The sequence below is a fragment of the Mastigoproctus giganteus genome, chromosome 1, assembly GCF_048544385.1.
Source record: "Mastigoproctus giganteus isolate SK-2022 chromosome 1, ASM4854438v1, whole genome shotgun sequence".
Lineage (NCBI taxonomy): Eukaryota > Metazoa > Arthropoda > Arachnida > Uropygi > Thelyphonidae > Mastigoproctus > Mastigoproctus giganteus.
This window is the reverse complement of record NC_143575.1, coordinates 40,509,620-40,534,444: the sequence shown is the minus strand read 5'-3', so window position 1 is coordinate 40,534,444 and position 24,825 is coordinate 40,509,620. Positions and strand designations below refer to the sequence as shown.

The window sequence follows — 24,825 nt, the reverse complement described above, 5'->3', positions numbered from 1 at the left end:
TATATAAATTTTCAATTAGGGACCAATTGAATTTAATGATATACACATAAAAGGTGGCTTTGGGTGGCTCTTCTCATGTTTAGCCTAAATATGTGTACCATGTGCCAGTATAAGTATGTGTTTGCAACATTATGCGAAAAAATGTCTTGTCGTGTGTTTATGTCTTGACAAGTACCTTTTCGTGTTTGAATTTTCTGATAAAGATTTTCCTTTTAATATCTTAATTTCAGTGTTTGTTTTTTGTATGTAAGTGGCATTAATAACTCAGCTGGAGTTTACTGTACTGTCATTGTTATGGTTATCGGGTAGTTGGTTGTGTGTTGTAGTTGTGTTGGTTGTTAAAAGAAGATTAGTTAGTTTAAATATTTAAGTGTTTCATTTGTTTTAAGGGAATTTGTTTGCAAAAGATCAGTATGTCTTGAATTTGTTGAGTGATGTAACTGCACTGTTGATAGCTGATTCACAAAGTTGGCATAGTGTGCTATAGTCGTCTTCGGCTATGCTGTGAAACATAAAGCCTTTGCATTAGCCAGTACTATGTAATTGAATAGAATGAAATAAAATATGAATGAAGTAAACAACTTTAAGGTATTGTTTGTTGCATTTCACAAGGTTATGCTTATTATGTGCATATTATGTAACTTGGAAGAAAAGATGAGAATGCTGTTCAGGCAGTGGTGAAATGCAGCTACAGATTATTTGACTAAAGTTAGATCTATATTAGAAGTTTTCCATTTTTAGGAGGTATGAATATGTACTATTAGTGGACCTTCAGTTGATATTTCTTTCCCCATTGTATGTAAAGCTGAGTTTAATGAAAATTTTTAAGGTTTTAAATTATGTTTTTTTTTTTTTTTTTTTTTTTTTACTATTTTGAAGGAAAAATTTTCAAAATAAAGTGATGCAAACTAAAAAGAATCTGTGTGACTGCAGATTAGAAAACTGTTCTATGATAGCAGTTTTGAACAAAAATTAAACCCCATTTGGTTAGCTACAGAGCAGTCTTTTAAAATCTGGAAGTCACTTTTTTAAATAATAAAAAATAAAAGGTAAAAACTAAAAATCTGGTTGGAAAGAACTATTGTATAACTATAAAAATTCAAATTGCTAGATGTGTCTTAAAATGCACTTCTACATTTGCATTTGGATTTTTTTCCTTGGATAACTTTGATAGTGCTGTTAGCAAAGACTGAGGTGAGAGGTTTTACAAAGATATAAGAATAATGGAAGTTGGATCCAGCCATTATGGATGACTAGCAGTAGTTTTTATAAATAGAAGGCAAAGCCATATGTAAGAAAAGGAAATTTTATTTATTTAATTTTTAACTTTCTATTTCTACATAATATAAGGATAAAAGAATAATAAAAGTTTATTCTCTTTTAAATTATTTAATTCTGTATACACATGCATTTTACACAAAAATAAGAGATAGCAAAAAACTACTTGCCATAACTTTTTGTTTGTAATTTTCATGATCAGTTTAGTAGTTTAATCAAAAGTAGTATATTTTACACAGCAAAAAAAAAAAGGTTAATTTGTTAACTTATTGTGCTTTAGCATGTTTTCACACTTAATATTGATAGGATATTAGATTTATAGGAACGGGTTCTTTTATTTATATTATTTTCTTTTATTAGGGTCCAAATGTAGGACACATAGGACATTCAGGAAACACTGGATCTTATCCTACATTTAATTCTGCTTCAACAGCAGCACATATTAATCTTCAAACACCTATTGCATCTAGTGGAGCAGCGGCTCAGAAAGTATCTCGTGCATCTGTAGGTATAAATACACCTACAAGATATGCTTCCCCATTAGATTCATCTCTTAGCAATGTAAGTAGTACAATAACATTGGAATACTTTTCTACAGTTAAATGTGAAATTTTTGATAATTTGAACATGGCACTTTGAGGTACATGTTTATATTAATTTCAGATCTGAATACATTGTTATGCTTATTTTAGCAGAATCAAAAATGCTTTAAACCTATCACATGCAAGTCAACTGCATTTATGTCGACAACTTGATTTGTATTGACTTAATATCAGATTTTGTTATTTGTTTGAATTTTTATATTGCATTACAGTTTAATTGATATATTGTGTTCATCCCTGCAATATATATATATACTTGAAACCATGATTTTTTTTTTTTTTTTTTTTAATTAACAAAAAATCAAGGGTTGTCACAAATATGGATGTGAAAAATTCAGTGCTTGTTTTCAGCACTAATTTTGTAGCTTTCAGTTGATAGAACTAGTATTGCTAATATAAGATTTTAAAATTTGAAGTTGTACTACTGCTCTGAAATTTAAAAGTAAAAACTATTTACAAAACAAATGGAATGGTCTCTAACCTTTTTTACTAGTAGGTGACATTGATGGCTATCTGAACACTTGCATGCTGCACTTATTAGAGACACTTAAGACTTGTATGTTATGACTTAGATTAAGATAGATATTTAAAATTTGTAATATCTGTATTTAAAATTTGTAACATCTGTATAAGTATAGGACCATGCAGAAAAAATGCCATGATGTTGAGTCAAAACATGTATGCCTTTTCTGAAATTTTGCCCACCTATAATAGGAGGGTATATGCTTGTGCATTGGCTCAAGACTAAGAACTCTACAGGTGTTTTGGAAGGAAATTTTTATCATCATGGTCCATACCTGTAGGTAGAAGGAACTTATTTTGTAGAGACTGAATATGTTTGAACAAAGGTGTGCAAGTGTCTTTGCCAATACTGAGAACTTAGATTCAGGGAAACTGCTAGTTACAGGGAACATGATTAATATAGATATATGTGTATCTGTTGTAGGTCAAAGTAATTTTTGCACACATCTTGAATTCTTGTTTTTTTGCAAAAACAGCTAATAAGGGTAATGATGTTTCAAATGGGAGAGAAGCTTAAATGCCTATTAAGTAACTAAATAATAACTAAGTAAACTAAAACAAATAACTAAAATAAATAAGTAAATAACTAATAATTACAGAGATGTTTAAATAACTTCAAGGGGTGTGTCAGGGTATAAAATTAAAACAGTCTTAAATGTGCCTACAGTAGTGTTGGGAGTATTGTCAATACAATGAGTAAATTCAAACTTCAGGTTAGGACAAGGGCTAATAGAAATGCAGAAATAGGAGATAATGAGTTTCACTATGATATGTACATTTGAAGCTCCTTATAGCAACCCTCTTTTTAATGTCTCAACATGTTATAATATCCTGTGTGGTTGGTCCTGGCCAATTTCTCATTTACCTAATGCTATTTTGCATTCAATGTAACGACATTGAAAATAAAAGGATTTCTCTATAATATCCATAAATTTCTACCTCTTAATCTGAATTTTTCCTTTTTTATTATAATATTCATGTTTAAAAATTACAACACTTCAAATATATTGAAGTAAATGAGAAGCTTGCAGCCTGACAGTGAGAAATCATCTGTTAATATTTCCCACACTCTTTTCTTGCAGTGCGGTAATGAAATGAACATCGGCTAGAAGTTAATTTCATTAATTAGAGTGTTGGTATGGCTCCAAGAAAGCAGATAGCTTTGCCAGTCGCAGATAAAATTAGGATTTGGCAAGCTGTAGATAACGGTGTGCATTCTAAGACTGACATCGTCAAACACAGTCAGCATTCCTGAGAGTACTCTATTCACTATTCTGAAAGATCGGAAAAAGATTGAAAGTTTGGAGAAATCTGCTGCACCAGGAAGGATTTGAGCATGGAAGGTGAAGTATCCAGACCTTGAAAAGGTTCTTTTGGAATGGCTAATGATGATGCCTGCAAAAAACTGTAGATGGTAATCTTTTAAAAGGTAAGGCTGAATTGTTTGCGCATCAAATGGATATTGAAGAATTTAAAAGTTCATATGGATGGTTCCAGAAATTTAAGACTCGTCATAGCCGATCATTTGAAAAAGTGTGGTGAATGGCTGCAAAGGAAGGTAAGAAAAATTGTTTAAAAAGTGTTTTGCTGACATATGACTACAATGACATCTTCATTGCTGATGAAACTGGACTCTTTTTTTTTTTTTTTTTTTTAAATTGCTACTGGATAAAACACTTACATTTAAAGGGGAGAAATGTGGTGGAAAAAGGCCAAACAATGGATTACCCTTCATCTAGCAGCAAATATGTCTGGCACAGAGAAGCTTCTTCTTTTAATCATTGGGAAAGCCGAGAAGCCTCAGTGCTTTAAAGGTTTTAAGACATTACCAACTATGTATCAAGCAAATTGAATTATGTATTTGTGATATCATGGATGACATCACAAATCTACGAAGAATGAATCAGAGACTAAGGTCATAGGAATGAGTGAGAAGATTAGAAAAATTTTGATGTTTGTGGATAACTGCACCCCTCGTTTTCAAGTAAACGATCTATGTGCAATCACTATTGAGTACCTACCACCAAATACAACATCAGTTCTTCAGCCACTTGATCAAGGTGTAATCCAATGTTTTAAGAAAATATACTGAAGAATGCTATTAAACAAAATTGTGCTGTCTTGAAAGCAAAATTCAATGCAAAATTGACATCCTGGAGGCAATGCATTTATGTGTTTCAGTATGGGATGAAGTTGATGATAAAGTGAATGCCAACTGCTTCAAACATGCTGGATTTACTGCCTTGAATGATGCAATGTGTTCAATCTATGAATTACGAGGAACAGCCCAATAATAGGGAAGAAATATTTGAGCATGTGCATCATCACCTAAACTTATAGGAAAACTTAAGTTTCAAAGATTACGCAGAAGTGGATGCAGACATTGAATTTGTCAGGATATGCATGGATGAAGAGGAACTCATTGCTAACATAATGGTATCTTCTGAAATTTGCTGTGATGAAGTTGAGGAACCTACTCTGGTTGAACAAGAAGTTTCAGTGAAAGATGATTATCGTAGATTAGAACTTGTACGTTGATTTTTTTTCAAGTGCAGTCTAACTGTGAAGTGAAATAACTGCTATCGTGCACCTCCGTAATTCTCTTTTGAAACATGCTCTACCATTTAAACAGTCTGTTTTGACAGATTATTTTAAGTGTGAAACAATTCTCTTAGGTCTTGATAGGTATATAGCCTATGTAGTGAAATTTTCACTCATAATTTTCTTGTTTAATACTGAAGTACATATTATAAATACAATTATACTATATTGTGTTAGTAGAATTACATTAAATGTTCAAGCTTTTACTTGTTTTGTTGCTGATTTTTTGAATGATTGATATAATGTCCTTCTGATATAACGACCATTTTTTCCCCATTCCCCTGGGAGGTTGTTATATAGAGCTTCGATTGTATAATTTATTTAGAAAGGATAAGGAAGATAGAAGATGTGGCAGAGTCATGCTTCTTATTTTTGTCATAAGCATGACAAAATCTTTTGCAAATTCAGATGTTATGCTTGCTAGTTATAGAATCTGTGGGGCATGAGTTATTTGTAAGCAAAGGTATAATGAGAATGGAATTAAGTTAGAGACCAAAACATTGGGAAGATAATAAAAAGAGCCTCGACATGCAGATAGAATGGGCACACAATCATGAATGCTTATTATGGGTGGTTTTAATTGCTCTATATTGATTGTAGCAAGTAGGTGTGAACCTCATCAACAATTTTTAAATCAACTATATGATAATTATTTGTTTAAGCATATTAGGGGAAAGTGTTAGCGGCAAAAATATTCTAGACCTTATCATTATCCATGAACCTTATGACGTAGTGCTGACAATACAGGAACCATTATCGGGGAGTGATCACAGAATACAGGAACCATTATCAGGGAATGATCACAGAGATCATTGAGTTGGACAATGAGGAGAGAATTTGCAAAGGGATGAGTTTTAATTTCAGGAAAGGAGACTGACAGCTTAAGGTGCTTGTGGCTTCCATCAACTAGGGAAGTAACACACAGAGCAACTATATTAGAATTGTGGAATACCTTTAAAAATTTTTCAGGTTGGGCATCAAACCAGGCTTTCACGAAGATGAGACTTGTGATTTTTCTCATCAAATAATAGTTACTTTGGGCAGATCTGGCTGTATGTGGATGCAGTTTAATTGTTCAAATCCACATTCATGAATTTTAGCTTGTGCAATCTTGAACTTTCTACACATTATTGTGTAGAAGCAAAACCCAATGATCTAGCTTTCCTCTTCTTTTTTCCTGAGTTTCAGCTTTTAACTTTGGCATAAGGATGACATAATATTCCCCTGTTATTTTGATTTTAGATGCAAGGTAATCTGTTAACAACAATCCTTTTGTGCCTCTGAAAAATGACATCAATACTTTTTCAGTCAATAGTTGGGTTTGAAACTTTCCAGATTGGAGAACCCTTGTGCTTCCGTTGCATTCTTTCTAATTTGGATTTGGTGTCATAAAAATCATAAGCTACATTTAGCCACGTTTAATCATTACTTATCAAATGGGATAATAGTCCATCTGGATTAACAAGAATTAATTTTAACTTCGCTTTTGATGACTTGACCCTTTGATTTTTGTCATGAATGGAAAGATTTCTGGGAGCCCATCTTGCACAAACTTTGGACATCCCAAATGCACATGTATTGATAAAATGCTTTCATGGGGAATGTCAATCACTTTTACAAATTCAGACACTTTAATTCTTATGTTTTCTATAATTTTTGTTTCTTCAACAATGGTAGTTGTTTCATAATTGGTTGCTTCAGATGGCTCCCCAGACCTTGGATCATCCTCAACTGATTCCTGTTCTTTTGAATCCCTGTGATCATCTTGTAATAGTAGCATAACTGGGTGGTACTTCCCCAAACACTCTAGTAATTCTTTCATGGATTTCTTTAGCATTTCTGCCCACTTTGGTCAAAAATTTGATTACCGAAGGATGCTTGATTTGCTGGATATTCATGCTTCTGTCTACAGCACAAAAATTTAAATGTTGGAGAAGATTACATAAGACACTGACATACATTTTTTAATGTTATTTTATAAGACATTAAGTTATCAAAATAACCTCTCTGATTTATTAATATGTTTTATATACCCTGTTCTCAGAACCTTTTGGGACTACCTCTTGTAAGAGCAAAGAATGGAGATGAGGAATTTGTCATGTATGTTCAAATAAGGAAAGAATGAATCAGATTGGACTCTTTTGTAATGAGTGTGGGAAATCTAGAAAACACAGTTGACGTTGCAGATGAATTGAACAGATACGTCACATTGATATTTGCAGATGAATTAACCTTTATGGCTAAGAAAAACTATGAAAGTGAAGCTGCACAGCATGAAATTAGTAGCAATATTGAAATTACAGAAAGCTGTTTATTAGAAAAAACTTGATCCTAAAGGCAAGTAAGGCTTCTGGAGTTGGCAAATATATACTTAGTCATTTTAAGGGAGGAGAATCAGATTAATTATGAGGGCATTACTGGTCTCAGGAGAGATTCTATTGGAATGGAGAAGTGCCTACATATCAGCAGTATATAAAGGTGGTTCTAAGAGCAATGTGAGTAACTACCAACCAATCAGCCTGGTTGGTAGTTACCCTCATTGCTCTTAGAACCACCTGACTTCAGTGCTAGGGAAAATCATGGAAGCACTGGTCAAGAGTGCAATATATGGTTATCCCCCGAAGGGAAGTCATTGCCGCCACCATATTGCTCCAAGGAGGCATGTCCATAACCTGGGAGCAGACCATTTCCAGTATCCTGGATACAATCTTTCATCTGGCCATACAACCGGCAACAACGGAGCAGATCCAAGTCTGCTTAGAAAATGAAAGCTATCAAACAACAACGACAGAACCTCACTTCACCGTGGAGGAGCTCAACAGTGTTGCCACCCTCAACAGGGGAAATAAATGCCCGGGACCGGACCTTTTGGACCTCGAAATCACCAAAGAGATAGTAGAGTTGCCCCGAAACTGTTGCCCAACCTTTTCAACCTCTGTCTTCACTCTGGCACCTTCCTCACCTCATGGAAGAAAGCAAACGTCAAAACTAATTCTTAAAAATCCAACCAAACCACCCCACCCCACCTTCCGGACTCGTACAGACCAATTGCATTTCTCACGGTTGCAAGTAAACTACTCGAACACCTTCTCTATGGACGAATACAGCAATATTATGAGAGGGCTGACCTGGCCTCACCCAAATAATTTGGCTTCAGGTGGGGTCGCTCAGCCATGGACACCTTAACGCACCTACAAGAACAAGTAAGAAGATGCACCAAGAAGTATTTCCTCATGATTGCCGTGGACTTCGCCAGGGCATTCAACTCACATTGTTGGCTGAGCGTCTCGGCAAGGTTTCGGGTTGCTGAGATCCCAGGCAACCTTTACAGTGTCATCAAGGGCTACCTCACAAACAATTCCATCAGAATTGTTGCTCCCTATGGGACCCTCTCCAGGAATACATTTTGCAGCTGCCCACAGGGTTTGGTCCTTGGACCACTACTGTGGAACGTAGTAATGCACTCCTTCCTAGCCATAGATGTTGACGGGGGCATTACTGGCCTTTGCTGACGACCTGATACTGACAGTGTCAGCGGACTCAAGAGCACAACTGGAGACCTTGGCAAACTGGGCTCTGGCCACCCTTCAGGAATAGGCAAAGCAAAATCAACTTAGAATATCTCCTGCAAAGACGAACTCCATCTTGCTCAAGGAGTGCCTCAACCACAAATCAAGATTGACCAGAAAACAATCAAATTCTCAAAGCAGCTAAAGTACCTAGGAGTGATCCTAGATCCAAACTTATCATTTCAGGACCACCTGAAATACTTGTGCACAAAAGTCAGACGGTTCACTGCATTGGTTGCCAGAGTCACTTGCAGAGACTGGGGCCTAGACAGATGGGTGCTACGTCTTTTGTATAAAACCATCTTCACCCCAATAGTCACGTATGCATCTGGCACGTGACATCAAAAAGCCACAACTGTTGTCAATAAACGAATCATCGACTCGATTCACCGATCAATTCTTCTGACCATTACTCGAACTTGAAGCACAATGAGCACGTATGCCCTGTAAGTCCTTGCTAGCGTTCTTCCTCTGGACTTGGAGATCATTCAACGAGGCCTCACGCGCCACCTGGACAAGGGTATTCCACAGACATGTTTGGGGCTCACCACCAATATCACTAATAGCAAAACTATGGAGAAGAAAAAGCTGCATGCTCACCTGCTGCAGGTGTGGCAGGATGGATGGGCCACCTCCCAAAAAGGCAAAATCACCAGAAAGTTTCTGCCCAATGTTGGCCGGATTTTTTCAAATTCCCCGCCCTGGTTCTCCCCGGGCCTACCCGTAACATACCCGACAGGACATGGAGCTTTGAATGCAAAGCTATCCCTACTCGTAATACAGGAAAATCCTACCTGTGCCTGTGGGGGGCTGGAGAGCTGGCAGCACCTCATGCATGATTGCTAGCTCAGTGATATCCTCTGCAGTGCATTCATCACCAAAATACAGTATTTACCATATGGCCAGGAGCACCACATCTTAGACACCATGGAGGAATATCAGGCTTTCTCCAATTATGCACTGGCCCTGTTCATGAGATGGAGGGCTCTTATTGCAGTTAACCACAACCAATCACTGACCAATAAGGAAATAAACAAACCTCGAAGGACATCGTCCCACAGAAGACACCTGGAACCCAGTGGCCTCCGATGATCAAGGCACAAAACCCTGAAGTGGATCTAAAGTCGAATCAATGAGAAATGACTCTATAAACAACAGTGATGCAAATACTACATGGATGGGAAATGACCCAAGAAAGACCCCACAAACGCCAACAATCAAACCCAGACCCCGGACCTCTTGACTGTATAGACTGCAGAACGGACAGTCCTGCTTTGGTACAATCTCTGCTGACAATGGACTAGGACCACCAACAGCTCTGCTGCCAAATGCTATATGGCAATCCGAATGAAGTATCCTAACCCTATTCATCTTTAATTCCCTATTCCCCGTCAGGGGGTGAGGAGACAGATGCTCTATTTCCTCCCTTCCCTGCTGACCCCTCTCTTTGCCTGCCTCACTGACCAACTGGGGTCACCTTCTCTATTGTCCCCATACTTCTGCTTTTCATCCCCCCAGTCTTCAGCCTCCCCCACTCTACCTATATGCCATCGTATGCCCCACACTGGAAAATCTAACTAACTATATGGTTATCTAGATAGAAATGGAATTCTGTAGGATACACAACATGGTTTTGCTAAGGGAGAATCATGTTTACTTGGTTAGATATTTTTTCTGTTCCTATGTGGGAAATAGGAGAGGGGAGGTCCCCAAGGATTCAGGAGAGTAGTTGATGATCATCTCCAAGTAGCACCTTTTTAGAGTGATTTCAATAGATTTATGGATGGATGGCCAGAAAGGCAGTAGTTATGTTTTAATGCAGCAAAATGCAAGTTAAATAGCAACCAAAAAAAAATACACTTGGTGGGGTAGAATTTTAAAAAAAAAAAAAAAGAAAAAAAAAAGTAGATAATGCAAAAGGGATTTGGAGTTACAATATGAGGGAAGACGTAAAGTTATCTACGGTTCAGTGCTGCACACAGGTGGCAAGTAGAGTCCATCATATCCTATGATTTTTTTGAAGAGCTGCATACAGAAATAGAGAAGTCATAATTGAACTGTACAAGGCAATTGTAAGACTGCACATTTGGAATATTGTGCACGAAGAAAAAAAGGACATAGAGCTTCTTGGAAGGATCTAAAAACTGGCAGCAGTCCTTGGTGAGAACAGTCAAAGGATGTCCATATGAGGAAAGGCTGAATAATACGTGGACTGCAGAGTTTGGTAACTAGTCAGCTTAGAGGAAAACATTTATCAGGCTCTGAGAAGGAAAAGTAAAATGAATGAGGAATAAATTTTTCACTGTTATAAAATGATTCCAGAACCATGGGTCATAAATTTAAATTAAAGGAGAAGAGGTTTAGACTCAGTTGTAAGAAAGAGGTTTCTTTTAGCCAGAAAGTTGTTAAATACTGGAATAATTTGCTTCCATGGGCAATTGAGACAGAGCTTTGAGAAATTTAAAGGTCAGCTGGATATATAAAAAAAAAAAAAAAAATCCAAAGTGATTCCCTCCTACTCGAAGAGAAAATTACTTCAGGTTTTTTTTTTTTTTTTTTTTTTTTTCGCTGTTGCAGTGAAACATGAGGCTTTCTTGCACCCTATGGCTACTATTCCCCAAACCTTGTTGGTAAGAACTGATTTAATTTTCATTACAAGTTGAAGATATCTAATTTATAGATATGAAATGGGTTTGTCATTGAATGCTTCAGAAAGTGCTGTGTGTTTGATACCATGGATAGAACTGATGTTGGTGGGGGGAGATAAGCTGATATATGGGGGTGCAGCTAAAATGCTTTTGGTGTGTTGAAACTTGTCAGCAGGGTGTTGAAAATGGATTGACATATGCATTAAACCAACATATTAAAAATAATGGGATCTATTTAATTTTGTTTGCTCTTTTTTGTAGTTGTGTGCATAATTTTTCATATAGTGTTTTATGTAGATGTATACAAAATGGATTAGCATACAGGGATTCAGTTTTTAATTAATGAAGGGGAAGAATCACAAAAATTCATAACAGAAGATGGTTTCATAACAGGTGATGGATTATGCTCAAAATTGCATTCATAGTGGTCCTGTCACAAAAAAATTCACTACACTGAAATTGCACTATGCAATAGCAGATGTATGGTAGTTAGAGAACCTTTACAAATTCTGAACATCAGAAGTGTCCATCGCATTATTTTTGATCTTGATTACCTTGAACTCACAGCCCACAATGAATTGCAAGATTACAAAAAGAGGAACAGAATTTTGAATGAGACTTTTGTTTGAGGACTGGTTTTGTTATCATAAGATTGTTGATGAGATGAGTCTTGGTGCAATAATTTTAAACCAGAGCCTGAGAATTCCACTATACAGTACAAGCATCCTCAGTCCTGAAATATGCTCTTTTACTATTAGGCTTTAAAGAATCTGATGCCAGCATTAACTTGGAATGGTATTCTGAAAGGGGTAAAAAAAAAAAAAAAGTTCCAACTCAATTCATGCTTTGCTTCAAAGGATGCACTGCGAGGTACTTAAACACCTTGCTTACACCCATGATTATTTTACCATGCAGCTTTCATGTTTTTGGTGTGTTGCAAAAAGCTTCAAAAGTTATAATTTCAATTCAATGCTGAACTAAAAAAAAAAAAAAAAATCAAAAAATGGTTCTGTGTAGTCTGCAGCTGAAAGAATTTATTGAAGAAGGAATATACAGATTAATTAAGCAATGGGATATTTGTGTAAATGCTAAAGGTAACTTTTAAATTTTTTAAAAACTTTAGTGATCAGTAAATTAGTGAAAGGGATATTTATCATGTTTGCAAAAAATTCATATTTCAAAGATAAATTTCTTGAATGATATCCTCAATATGTGTGATAACTTTTTAAATGTAAAATTTTTAAAAACTTAAATATGCTTTAATTGAATAATTCTTATGATATAGACTGGAATGATAGTAAAAAGTGAAAGATGTTCTTTATATTAAAAAAAAATTCATATTTAAAAGATTTTTGAATAATACCCTTGATTGTCATAGTGCAGTGGTTTTCAACCTTTTTTTAATAATGGCACCCCTAAGTAATTTATTTTATTTTGCGGCACCCCTACTCAATTTTCTCAATATATATATATATATATTGAGAAAATTGATGATAATATTAAAATGTATGTTATATGATATTTATTACAATAATATAATTATAAAAATTACATTTCATAATACAAGTTATATATATATATACAGTATATAATTTTATTCTTTATATAGAGGTACTAAGTAAACATAAATTATAGATCACCACAAAATTAAAAAGATACTGTACACCTTTTTATAATGAAATAAACATATAAATTAAAAAATGATAAGTTTAAGTAACTTAAACCAAAATTACGTGGCACCCCGGTTGAAAACCAATGTCATAGTGTTTTAGATTGGGTCTGTATTAATCAGGCCAAGCAATGCAAGGAAGTAAACTTATTTTGCATCAGCAAAAAAAAAAAAAAAAATTGATGAAAACATTGCTGAAAAGTAACTGTCCAATTCTCTTTAAACTTTGTCAGACTTTACCTAAACTCAACTTTTCCAGACAACTTATTCTGTTAAGCAACAGCATGCTGCCTGAAGATGAACTTCATGGGATCTAATCTCCTGTTTGCTGCCCAGAGTGTTATATTTGTGTCCCCTTGTTTTAGTTTCACTTGCCAATGCAAAAATACTTTCCTCATTTTAGCTGCTGTAATTGAGTGACCATGGTTCAAGCCTGTGTGACCACTAAATGCAATATATATCTGCCTATCTTGTAAATTCCTCTAACTTTATGTGGTTGTCTCACAGTATAAGCAAAAAATTTGTTTATGCATTCTGTTTATTAAAAAATAAACACTTCAATCAGATCGTACATGAAATAGGTAATCTTCACATTTTTAAGTTCATCTTCTAAGTTAATCCTCATAGGGATAACCCTTAGCTCTCCCAACCAGTCTAGTTTCTCTTCTCTCTAGAAGTTCCATTTCCCCCCCCCCCCCCTTTTTAGTTGAGACTTTTAGAACTGAATTCAGTATTTGAAATCTATTATTTTTATAAAGAGAAATAATAATATGTTCTCTGCTAGCAAAAGTCCTGTAGACAATTGATAATGCACCCTGAGCCTTTCTGACCACCTTGTTACACTCGAGGAAAACTTTGTCTTGTATTATAACCCCTGGACCACCTTTAATTCTTTATGCTGAATTAAATCTTTCAGACCATATGTGTATCTGATCTGGGTAATTATGAAGCAGCATAGCCTGATTCTGATGATTTGCCATCCTTCCTGCCTTTAAACCATCAACAAACTTTTGATAACTTTCCCTATATATATCCTCATCATTATCACTGAAGAGCATAAACAAAAGGCTCCAACATAGAGGGACCCCACTTGCTACATTTGGTCCCCTTGAAGACCTTCTCAGTAATCCTGCCATGCTCCAGTTTGTACATTAGTCTCATGAGGAGATGGGGGAAAGGAAGATTGAATCAAAAGCTTTACTAAAATCTAAGTATACAAAATCAATATTTTCTAGCATCTAAATGCTTAATGAGTTTATCACAGTAATTAACCAGATCTTGTTGGGAAAGATTTTCACAAACATGTGATGTGATCCCTTTAGTATCTAATTGTTATGGAGAATGAATTTGTATATAGTGCATCCTTAATCATCAATGCAGAAGTCAAACTCACTTGTCTGTAATTACATTTGTAATTACTTGTCTGAAGATTACAGACAAACTCACTTGTCTGTAATTAATAACTGGATGCTCCTCATTCACCTAAGAAGCTTCATCATCTTTCTCAATCTCTGCTTTTTTTTTTTGATAGCTGCTTTGAGATTGTTATATCACTAATTTTGACACAGTCTGATGTTTTTCTTTTTTCCACTCTAGTTCAAATGTGCTTTAATTGTAAAAATACAGGAAAAATACCTGTTCAGCTCATTTGCAGTTTCCAGTTGGACTGCCTGTTATTCCACCATTTCAGTCCTGGAAGCGACCATATCATTTACTGTTTTATATATATATTTTTTTTTGGCTTAACATACAAGAAAAACTCCCTGGCTCCCATGCTTAGCTCATTTTGCCAGCAATTTTTTACTTAGCTTTCACTTTTGTACCAAATCTTGTTACATATCTGCTTATAGTTCTCACATGTGACATCATTGTGTGATAATCTGTAACTATCCCATTCTTCTTTCTTTAGCTGCATAAAATCTGTCGATTCTCTTATTATCCATTTTGGCATCCTCCTTTTTGTGATATTTGTGAAACAAATATGCCTGTGTCTTCCAGAATAATTTGTTTAAATGTTTCCCACAGAACTTTTGTATCCAGTGGCTGGACATTAGCACTCCATTTGATAGAGCTTAAAAAGTCCATCAGCTTGTTATAGTCCCCTCCCCTCCCAGTCACCTAAACTGAAATCTTTGCCTTTGACCACCACTGATGTTTTCTTGGGCAGTACCCATTTTATAACATTGTAGTTGCCACTTTTTGCACCGTCATATTTTTGATAATACATGGATCCTTAGTGAGGACCACGTCTAGGATATTTAAGCGTCTCTATTTCTCTGAGATGATGTAATAAGTAACAGTGATATCCAGGTAGTTCAGAAAACTAATCCCACTTTGCCTATTTGGTTGATCACAAATTCCAATTTATAAGGTAAGAGTTAAGTTAAAGGCACCCATATTGAGCCATTCACCTTTGATTACCCATTCAGTTTTCCTAAAGAGGTTTTTGCCACATTCCCACAATCATTAGACTTATAGCTTACACTCGGACAACTCGCACTAGGCTGATTCTACACCCACCTGTGGTTGATCAGACTGCTAACCATCTGGCCTTTCAGTTCACGTTTGACATGTTTTGTACATTCAACCTAAGCTTGGTGTTTAGACAAGGATTGGAGACAGGCCAGTGTGCTATATACTCTTTGCAGACCAGTGTTATTTATTTAAGGATAACTTCTGTTCAATCTTAAAAATAACAAATATTACAGAACATCTTTTTAAAAGGAAGAAAGAGGCATGTATAAGATGAGGAAGTTTGAGACCTATGTTAAATACTCTACTACTACCAGATTATATAGTCTGGTACCAGTTATGTTTATTTCTGTTCTACTCTCTCTCTCTCTCACCTCTGTCAGTATTAGTATCAGCCGAACAGTGCAGTGGAAGCACCAGTTCAAAAATATGTTTCACTCCTCATGTAAGTGCTTATCCAGCTAGCCGATGAATTTCTCTAGTTATCAGTTCCAGCTACCCATGGAGATAACAACTTGGCTAAAAGAGAACCTCCTACAGTTCAATCTATATCTCTTTCCCCATAATTTGGTATATGGTTGGCACCGTGGAGAGAGCCAGTAATCCTTACTTATCACAAGCACTGCTTTAAATTACTTCATACATAAATTGCTTCTGGATCACTTGGTGAATAATCTTGCTGCTTTACTCTGCCAACTGTGGCCAAAGGAACAGTTGGTAGAGATACAATTACAGAAACAATACATCATGAACATCAAAACAGGCTGGATGGTGAATTGATTAGCAGTATAGAAAAACATTTGTGGTAAATGTTGTCATAAGTGTTTTGTATATAAAAATGCATTAGTGCCACCTACCATCATTGTGCTGTTGAAGTGATTTCTATGCTAATATGATCCAATAAATTTTTACAATTTCAAACAGCGATATGACCTTATGAATGAATTTGGTCTGTTGTCTTCACCATGTCTGTCTGTTTGAATGTGTTATAACTTGACTCCCAATGGATAGATTTTCATGAAATTTTATATTTGAGTCTTTTAGAAAATTTATTGAGTCAACCCAAATGTCATTAAAACTATACAGATAAGACATCCAGCAGCTAGTTAGCTCTCTCTCTCTCTCTCTCTCTCTCTCTCTCTCTCTCTCTCTCTCTCTCTCTCTCTCTCTCTCTCTCTCTCTCTCTCTCTCTCTCTCTACATACTTATCACATAGGCTGTCCTTTGTGGATGCCTCCTACTTTTGTCCTCATCTGCTATACGCTTTATCCCCCTCCAATATTGTATCATCCTTTTAATTTTACCCAAATTTTCAAGGACTAGCATCCATTTTCCTCAGGACAGGTGGGTGAACTTATAAGAGCTTAAAGTAGTTGGCCCACCCCTCTTCATGGCAAGAAAAAGTTAAATATCAGGAAAAGTTAGTATTGCTTCCTGCTGGCTAAGTGGCCAGTCAATAACACAACACAATGTAACATTATACCCACACCTCAATGCAATTCACACGACTGGCTTAGCAGTGATGCTGTCTTCACAGAGATTTCTGCAGTATGAGTGAACCTCTGGAACTGCTTCAGACATGAGATACATACATGCATATATACACATATTTATGTGTCTAAATATATAAAGTAAAATAAATAAAAAATATATGTGAAAGATTGAAGATCTGGCCTATTCGATGTAGACGGATAGAGAAAAGGATTAACTGTTTGCCTAATATCTGCTTGGTAACCGGGGCACATTTCCATTTTAGGATCTAGTGTACTGGGGCTAATTCAAGTATAATGTCCATTCCTTGATTGTCTTGTGCAGACTCCAGAAAATGGTCTCCATTTTATTTTTGAATGGTGTACTGTCTTATAAAAAATTAAAAGAACATTAATATTGTTTGATGGTATATAGATAATAATTATCATCACCAAATCATTCACCCTTTGGAATAACTGGTTTTGTGATTTGAGTATATAATTAATATAATTTGAAGTTCAATGTGTTACTTATATCCCCTGTAGACTTTTTGAATGTTTTCAGTGTATTTCCAATGGTGTCTTGCCTTTATTTTTATTTAAATATCATGCAGGTCAGCATGTCAGATGAGAGCATGATGTTTGTTTGTTTGTTATTTGGTTTTTAGGAGCATTAGCAACTAAGGCCATATTGCTCCGGGAATATGCGGTGGTCATTCCCTGACCTTTCCGCATCCTCCGTATTTGGTGGTGACGGGCTCGAACCCCGGTCTAATCAAATGAGAGCATGAGCATGCTCTTATCTGACATGCTGTCAGATAAGAGCGTACAGCTGTCTGAATGCACACAACTGTCTGATGCAGCAAGTGTTCACACTTGCTGCATTCAGACAGTTGTGTGCTATATACAATTTGATTATTTATATGTATTTTTCAATATTTACAACTTTTTCATAATATTGAAGTGTAACTTTATTTTATTATATATTCTAACAATAAAATATAAAACATGGCTGTCAGTGCATACCAGTTCTACTGTAACTTCATTCTTTATGGGATCAGTATGCTTTTAAAAAACCTGCTGCATTCTCTCTGGTTTCACACTGTTGCTCATTTGGGAGGGGTCTGGGTACAGGTCCTGTTGAAAACTGGAGGAATTCTTTAAGGCCTCTTCAATTTGAAATGTAATGAGGTGATCTGAGGCAACGAGAGTTGGGTTTTTCATGTGAATTATTTTGTATTTTTTATCCTACATGACGTATATTCGCTCGTGAACACCAACTTGTATAATACAAAACAAAGGTGTATGAACTAAAGCAGTGGTCCCCAACTGTTTAGAAATTTTTTTTGCACTAAAATTTTTACGAAAATAAAAGTCTGTGTTTTTAATTTTATAAATATAAAATTATTACAGTGCATATTTATGTAATTTGTACAAATTCTATAATATCATAATATAAGGATTGTTAAATGTATAGATAAAAATCTGTTTGAATACTGACCCATTAGCTGAAAACACAGGATCAAATTGACAAAAAATTACCCACTATAAAAAAAAAACATTGACAACCATTGAACTAGAGCACCTTAGGAACTGGTGTGCTATGCCCTAGTTGTCCAGTATTGATGGGTCCCAAGCCATCGATTTATTTTGATTTTCCGGTTTTAATAGGGGTTTTTGGACCACTACACAACAAATCCTGCTTGTTTAAGACAAAGTTTTATAGTTGATGTAGACCTGGGAGTTTCTCTATTCATGTTAAATTCTGCTTGAATTTCATGTGCAGTAAGTCATCGATTGTGTTTGGAAATTAGTGTTATGGTCATCCTGATTATGATTTGTCCTTTTAAACTGCCAGTCTCCTTGAATCAACAAATGGAAGTTTGTACTCCTTTAAATGAAACACAGTTTTTTTTTTTTTTTTTTTTTTTTTCAGTACTAATCATGGAAAAACTTTTAATGGAAAAACTTTATTTATACTGAGTTATAATAGCACTTCTTTTTTTCAACAAATCAGTTCCTTTTTCTTTGCCCTGTTTATCACAAAATACACAAAACATACACCAAATACTCTTTCTGAATTAAGGGTGTTTCATTTTATAAGTTACAGCCTTTACTTCAAAATTTACATTATTGCAAAACACTAGAAACATTTAAAGTCTTCTATAAAATTGAAACAATATTCTAAAATCATCTACAACATTCAGGAATCTTCTACAATGTTCTGCCACATTCAGGAGTGTTTCGCATCTTTATGAAATATTCTTGAATATTCTAGAAATTTCTTAAATGTTATTTTAGTATTTTGATTTTCAATTATGCCCATTAGAAAATAGTTTAATAAAGACTGTTAAACAAGTTGGTCCTATTTAAATAATAACTTTGAAAATTAAGAAAAATGCAATGTGGTTCCAAACTTTTAGGCAGGAGTGTGTGTGTGTGTGTGTGTGTGTGTGTGTGTGTGTGTGTGTGTGTGTGTGTGTGTGTGTGTGTGTGTGTGTGTGTGTGTGTGTGTGTGTGGGACTAGACTATTGGTCGAGTGGTGATAACAGCATTTTACCTTTTAGTACTGATATCATTGGATCGAATCCCTTCGCTGTTTTTCTTTTGATATCATAACCACCTAAATTGTATATACAAGTGACTCCCACTTAACGCTGATAATTCATTCCGGAAAAACAGAGCGTTAAGCGAGCGCCAAATTCCCGTAATGTAACATATGTATTTGTGAGTCGGAGTCTATACCACCACGACTCACAAATAATAAACAGTAGTGAAAAGTCGGCAAATGTTGGTCAAAATATTTCATATTAAAAATCTGTACATATAACATATTCTCCGTTACATACATATATAATTATGTGGTAAGTAACTACATTACATATCAAAATTAAACTTAAAATGCCAATTAAAATCATGAATCTATTACTCCTGGGTTGTCAAATTTTCATAGCTTTGATCAATTTTTGGTTATACTTTGACCCTCTTCCTAGTAAACTAAAAGGGGTTTTACTTTAAAATCCCCTGCAGCGTTACCACTCAACAATAAAGTCAACTGATCTTTCGCCCCTTTTGAAGCCTGGCGTGTTTTTTTTTCTTCTTTCGATATGAAACCTCTTTTAGGCATTTGTTTCCAAAAAAGTCCTGTTTCATCTATGTTAAAAACTTGTTGAGAAGTATAACATCTCTTTTCAATAATTTTAAGACGTTTTTTTTTTTAAAGTTTCGGCTCCTTTTTGATTATGGCTTCTCCTTGAATTTTAAATCTATCGAACCAGCCCTTACTAGCTTTAAATGGTTCCACATTATTTTTTTTTTTTAAGGTGAGCTTTCTTCAGATCATCATAGGCTAGTCACTTTTTATTTAATAATATTTAACTTAACGGAATTGTGCGTTGGATATTATCTTCAATAAAATTAGAAGTTTCTCCATTTCAATTATGGTAGTCGGCCTAGCCATAACCAATTTAGTTGCTTGCAGTGGAACGGCGCCTCCGTAGCCAGGTGGGCAGGAGCAGCAGTGCATTGCACACGCTTCTTGATTAGACCGGGGTTCGAGCCTGTGACCACCAAATACGGAGGCAGAAAGGTCAGGGAATGACCACCACATATCCCCGGAGCAATATGGCCTTAGTTGCTAATGCTTCTAAAAACCAAATAACAACAACAGCTTGCAGTGGAACAGCTGTCTTTCTCAGTGCTAAAATTAATTCTTTATTTTTTATAATTTTTCTTACAGTTGAATCTGCCAGTCCTGAATGATTGCACACATCCACTTGTCGTTGAACAGAATCAATTCGCTTCAAAACGTATAATTTAATTTTCAAATTCAGTCTTTTTCTTACCTTAGTAGGCTTTGTACCGTGTCCAGACGTTGTTGCTTTTTAATTCTTATATGTCATTATTCATCTTCGAAAATGCAACTGCATTGTATTAATTATGATACAATGTTTGAGTAAACTGTCCATTACAGACAATGTCTAACACTGTACTGACTGATGACCAGACTTCGGATAAATGCATATAATGCCAATATTACAAGCAATATACGTGATCATTTTTTAAAATGTTGATCTCGGAACTACATAACAAACCACCATACTGCAATTAAATTAGCGCGGAATAAAATTTCACTGAGTGTGGGAAAATTTCGCAAGTCGGCGTGGGAAACTTTTTAATGCTGTTATTCATTTTCAAGCTACCGACTACATCAGATGAAATGTTTTGGTTAAACATGGCAAAAAAAAAATTAATCTGTACGCAGGTAAAAGAGCGTTATAGTGAGTTGTGACAGCATTAGAGTGAGTTAAGGATTATAATATAAGAACAGCATTATAGCAAATCAGTGTAGAGTGAACTGCGTTATAACAGGGCCTGCTGTAATAGATTATGAAAATTCCATAATTGATTATCTCAATTATGCCCATCACTATTATAATGCAAACTTGATTTGAAAAATCAGGAACAAAGCTAAACACTTACAGTTTAAATTCTACCGTTATTGCTAGAAATTATAACCTATGTTTCAACATGACGGGAACCTGTGGTTTGTATTAAACTACATTTTACTGTTAATGTAGTGAAGATAAGAAGGGCATTACGGTGCTCCTCATTTTGTCAATTTTTTCCCTTACAAAATCATGACATTATTTCCATAAGAACAAACGTTTATTTGCTAAACTTGTATTAAATTTATACCTGTAAAATTGTTTTATTTATTTATTTATTATTTATTTTTTTATTGCAAGTGCTTAGCATAAAATATCTTTACACAGTTAGCAAAAACATTTGATAGTGCTGGGCACAAATCAGAAAGATGAGGGTATTGAATCTGGTAGATTCTGGATCCATCCCTAGGTGGCATATAGCACTTTTTAATGTAATATGTGGTATGCTGCAAGAAAAGGTTGGTAAGGGTACATAATTCCTTCTACAAGACATTGTGGAATAGTCCACAGTGTAATACAAAATGAGTGTTAAATTAAATGCACATGTAATAAAATATATTAACATGTGCATTTACTTTTAACACTGATTTTGTACTACAGAATTTTTATATATATATATATTCTTTTTTTTTTTTTTGTTAAGAATTTTAAAACCATTTTGCTCACGAAGTCTGTTATAAATTTGCAGCTAGGACAGCTTCCAGGATCGAGCTTGCAGAGTCAAACTATAGGTCAGGTAACTACAACTGAAGTTGTGTCTTCATTAACAAGCAGTTCAGGAAGTGTAGCACCTGTAACCACAGCAGGGGCAACACCAACTGCTGATCCTGAAAAGAGGAAACTAATTCAGCAACAACTAGTGCTTTTACTTCATGCACATAAATGCCAGAGAAGAGAAAATCAGCCAAATGGAGAAGTACGTCAATGTGCTTTGCCTCATTGTAGGACAATGAAGAATGTTCTTAACCACATGACTACATGCCAAGCTGGGAAAGCATGTCCAGTTCCTCACTGTGCATCATCTCGTCAAATTATTTCTCATTGGAAAAACTGTACGCGAAGTGATTGTCCTGTTTGTTTACCACTTAAACAAGCTTCAGATAGAAGAATACAGCAAACAGGTAACAGTTTTTTAAAATAGACTTGCTAATAAAATATTAAATATATTAGTGTGTTTACTTTTCTCATTTAGTATCTGTGTTTTTTTTTTTTTTTTGTTTTTTTTTTAATGTATATAGGTGCCTTCACTTTGAAATGAAATTGGAATACGTGCACACTTATCTGTCTCTCACTTTTTCCATGAAAATCCCCATTTCAACTATTACAATGAAATAGCAATTTTCATTGTAATAGTTGTTCCAACAATATCATTTTGAGATGATTAAATGAAATCATTTTGTGGCGGCATTTTGAGTAATTCTGGTTTTACCTTTGACACCAGTGCCATAAGTTACCGTTTCTGTCTGCACAATATGGCCTGAGCTGCTGATATGTCACAGAAATTGGCAATGTATGTTGCTGATTATTGGTTTCCTTATTTGAGTGGTCTCAATTCCATTGCTCATCTGCATGGTGTATCCATATTATACAAAAAAATTCTGAAAAGTCAGTATAGTTCTGATAATCAAAACTTTAGCAGGCTTAAGAATGGACATTCAATTTCAATGACAGAATTCTGCTAAAAAAGAAAAAAAAAAAAAAAAAACAACCTGCTGAAATTAAGAGATTTCCCCCCCCATAATTCCTGCATTAAAGCAGCATAGGATAAAAACAAAGTTGACTTCATGGGTGGTAGTGGGAGAAGTAATATAAGAATATAGATTACATAGACAAAAAGAAGTGCCTTTGGTACCACTTTTTTTATATATGTGAAATTCTGATTTATGGGTTTCTGCATTAAATTTAATATAAGGCATAACCATAACAGAGTGGTGATTTTGAAAATACAGAGTTATGTATGCTGACATTTGAATACACGTATTACCACAAAATGCCCTCACGTATTACCTGAGTGCGACGATAGCTTTCCCGGATTCAGACATTTCACATGCTAGTATAGAGTCTGTATGGTGTGAGATAGTTGGAAACAAAGGTATAATGCGAGTAGGAGTAATCTTCAGACCAGGTGATTGTGAAGATTATGACAAAAGCCTCTACATGCAAATGGAATGGGCAAGTAAGCGTCGATGTCTTATTATTGGGTGATTTCAATTTGCCTCTAATTGATTGGAGTAAATGGGAAGGAAACTCGACATGGGGAACAAAATTTTTAAATCAACTAGATGACTGTTATTTGTATCAACATGTCAGGGAAAGTACTAGAGAAAAGAATATCCTAGACCTCATCATCACACAAGAATCAGATGACATAACAGGGTTTGACAGTAGAGGAACCAGTAGCAGGAAGTGATCATGGAGTTCTACGGTGGATGATGACGAGAGAGGTAGCAGAAGTAAAAGGCAAAGGAATGGGTTTTAATTTCAGAAAAGGAAATTACGATGCCTTAAGGTACTACATGGCCTCTATTAACTGGGTAAATATCGTGCAGAAAATGAATACATTTGAACTGTGGTACGCTTTTAAAACATTAATCACAGATGCCTTGAATGCATATATACCATTAAAAAAATACTCCACGAGGAGGGTTCCAAGTTGAATGAATAGTGAAGTTGCCACATTACTTGAGCAGAAAAAGGTAGCATGGAAAGGTTACAGAGCAATAAAAAGTACTGCAGCCTATAACAGCTACAAGGTTATGTGTAATAGAGCCACAGAAAAGGTTCGACAGGCAAAGGCAGTTTATGAGAAATCACTAGCAAACAGAGCAAAGAGGGGGGATAAAGAATTCTTCACATATATAAATGCCAAGAAGAGCAGGACAAACCAGATCGGACCTTTACGTAAGGGAACGGGGATAGTATTAAATACACCAGCTGCCGTTGCAGATGAACTCAACAGTTATTTTGCATCGATATTTACAAATGAAAAACCTTTTGTAGCAATGGGAAATTGTGGGAGCGAAGTTAAAAAATATGTAATTAATGATATTGAAAATTTGCAGGATTATTTAATGAAAACATTTTCGGGCTTACAGACCAATAAGGCTCCTGGAGTTGATGGAATATACCCTATAATCTTAAGGGAGGCGGCAAGTGAGTGCATTGAACCATTGAGGCTAATTATGCGAGCATCACTAGACTCTGGGGAGATTCCCTTGGAATGGAAAAGTGCCAATGTATCTCCCATACATAAGGGTGGCTCTAAAAGTGAAGTTGGGAATTATCAACCTGTCAGTCTGACTTCAGTAGTAGGGAAAATCATGGAGGCAATGATCAGGGGTGGAATTCAGGATCATTTGGATCGAATTGAAATTCTTAAGGATACTCAGCATGGTTTTGTAAAGGGAAAATCATGTTTAACAAATCTGGTTCGCTATTTCGAAAGGGTCACTCACGAGCTGGATTTAGGGAATAATTTCGACATTGTTTATTTAGATTTCAGCAAAGCTTTTGACTCAGTCCCACATGAGCGGTTGCTTTATAAGCTG

The 24,825-nt window shown here is 35.3% G+C and overlaps 1 protein-coding gene across 2 annotated transcripts in view; it reads left to right on the top strand.

Annotated features, from left to right (window-relative positions):
- Positions 1-24,825, top strand: part of LOC150090732 (histone lysine acetyltransferase CREBBP-like) — a 362,719-nt gene that overhangs the window by 96,613 nt on the left and 241,281 nt on the right. For both annotated transcript variants that reach the window (XM_090372373.1, XM_090372367.1), the window contains exons 3-4: positions 1,639-1,839; positions 21,966-22,398. In XM_090372373.1, coding sequence (XP_090228499.1) covers positions 1,639-1,839; positions 21,966-22,398 — 634 coding nt within the window. The remainder of the gene's footprint in view (positions 1-1,638; positions 1,840-21,965; positions 22,399-24,825) is intronic.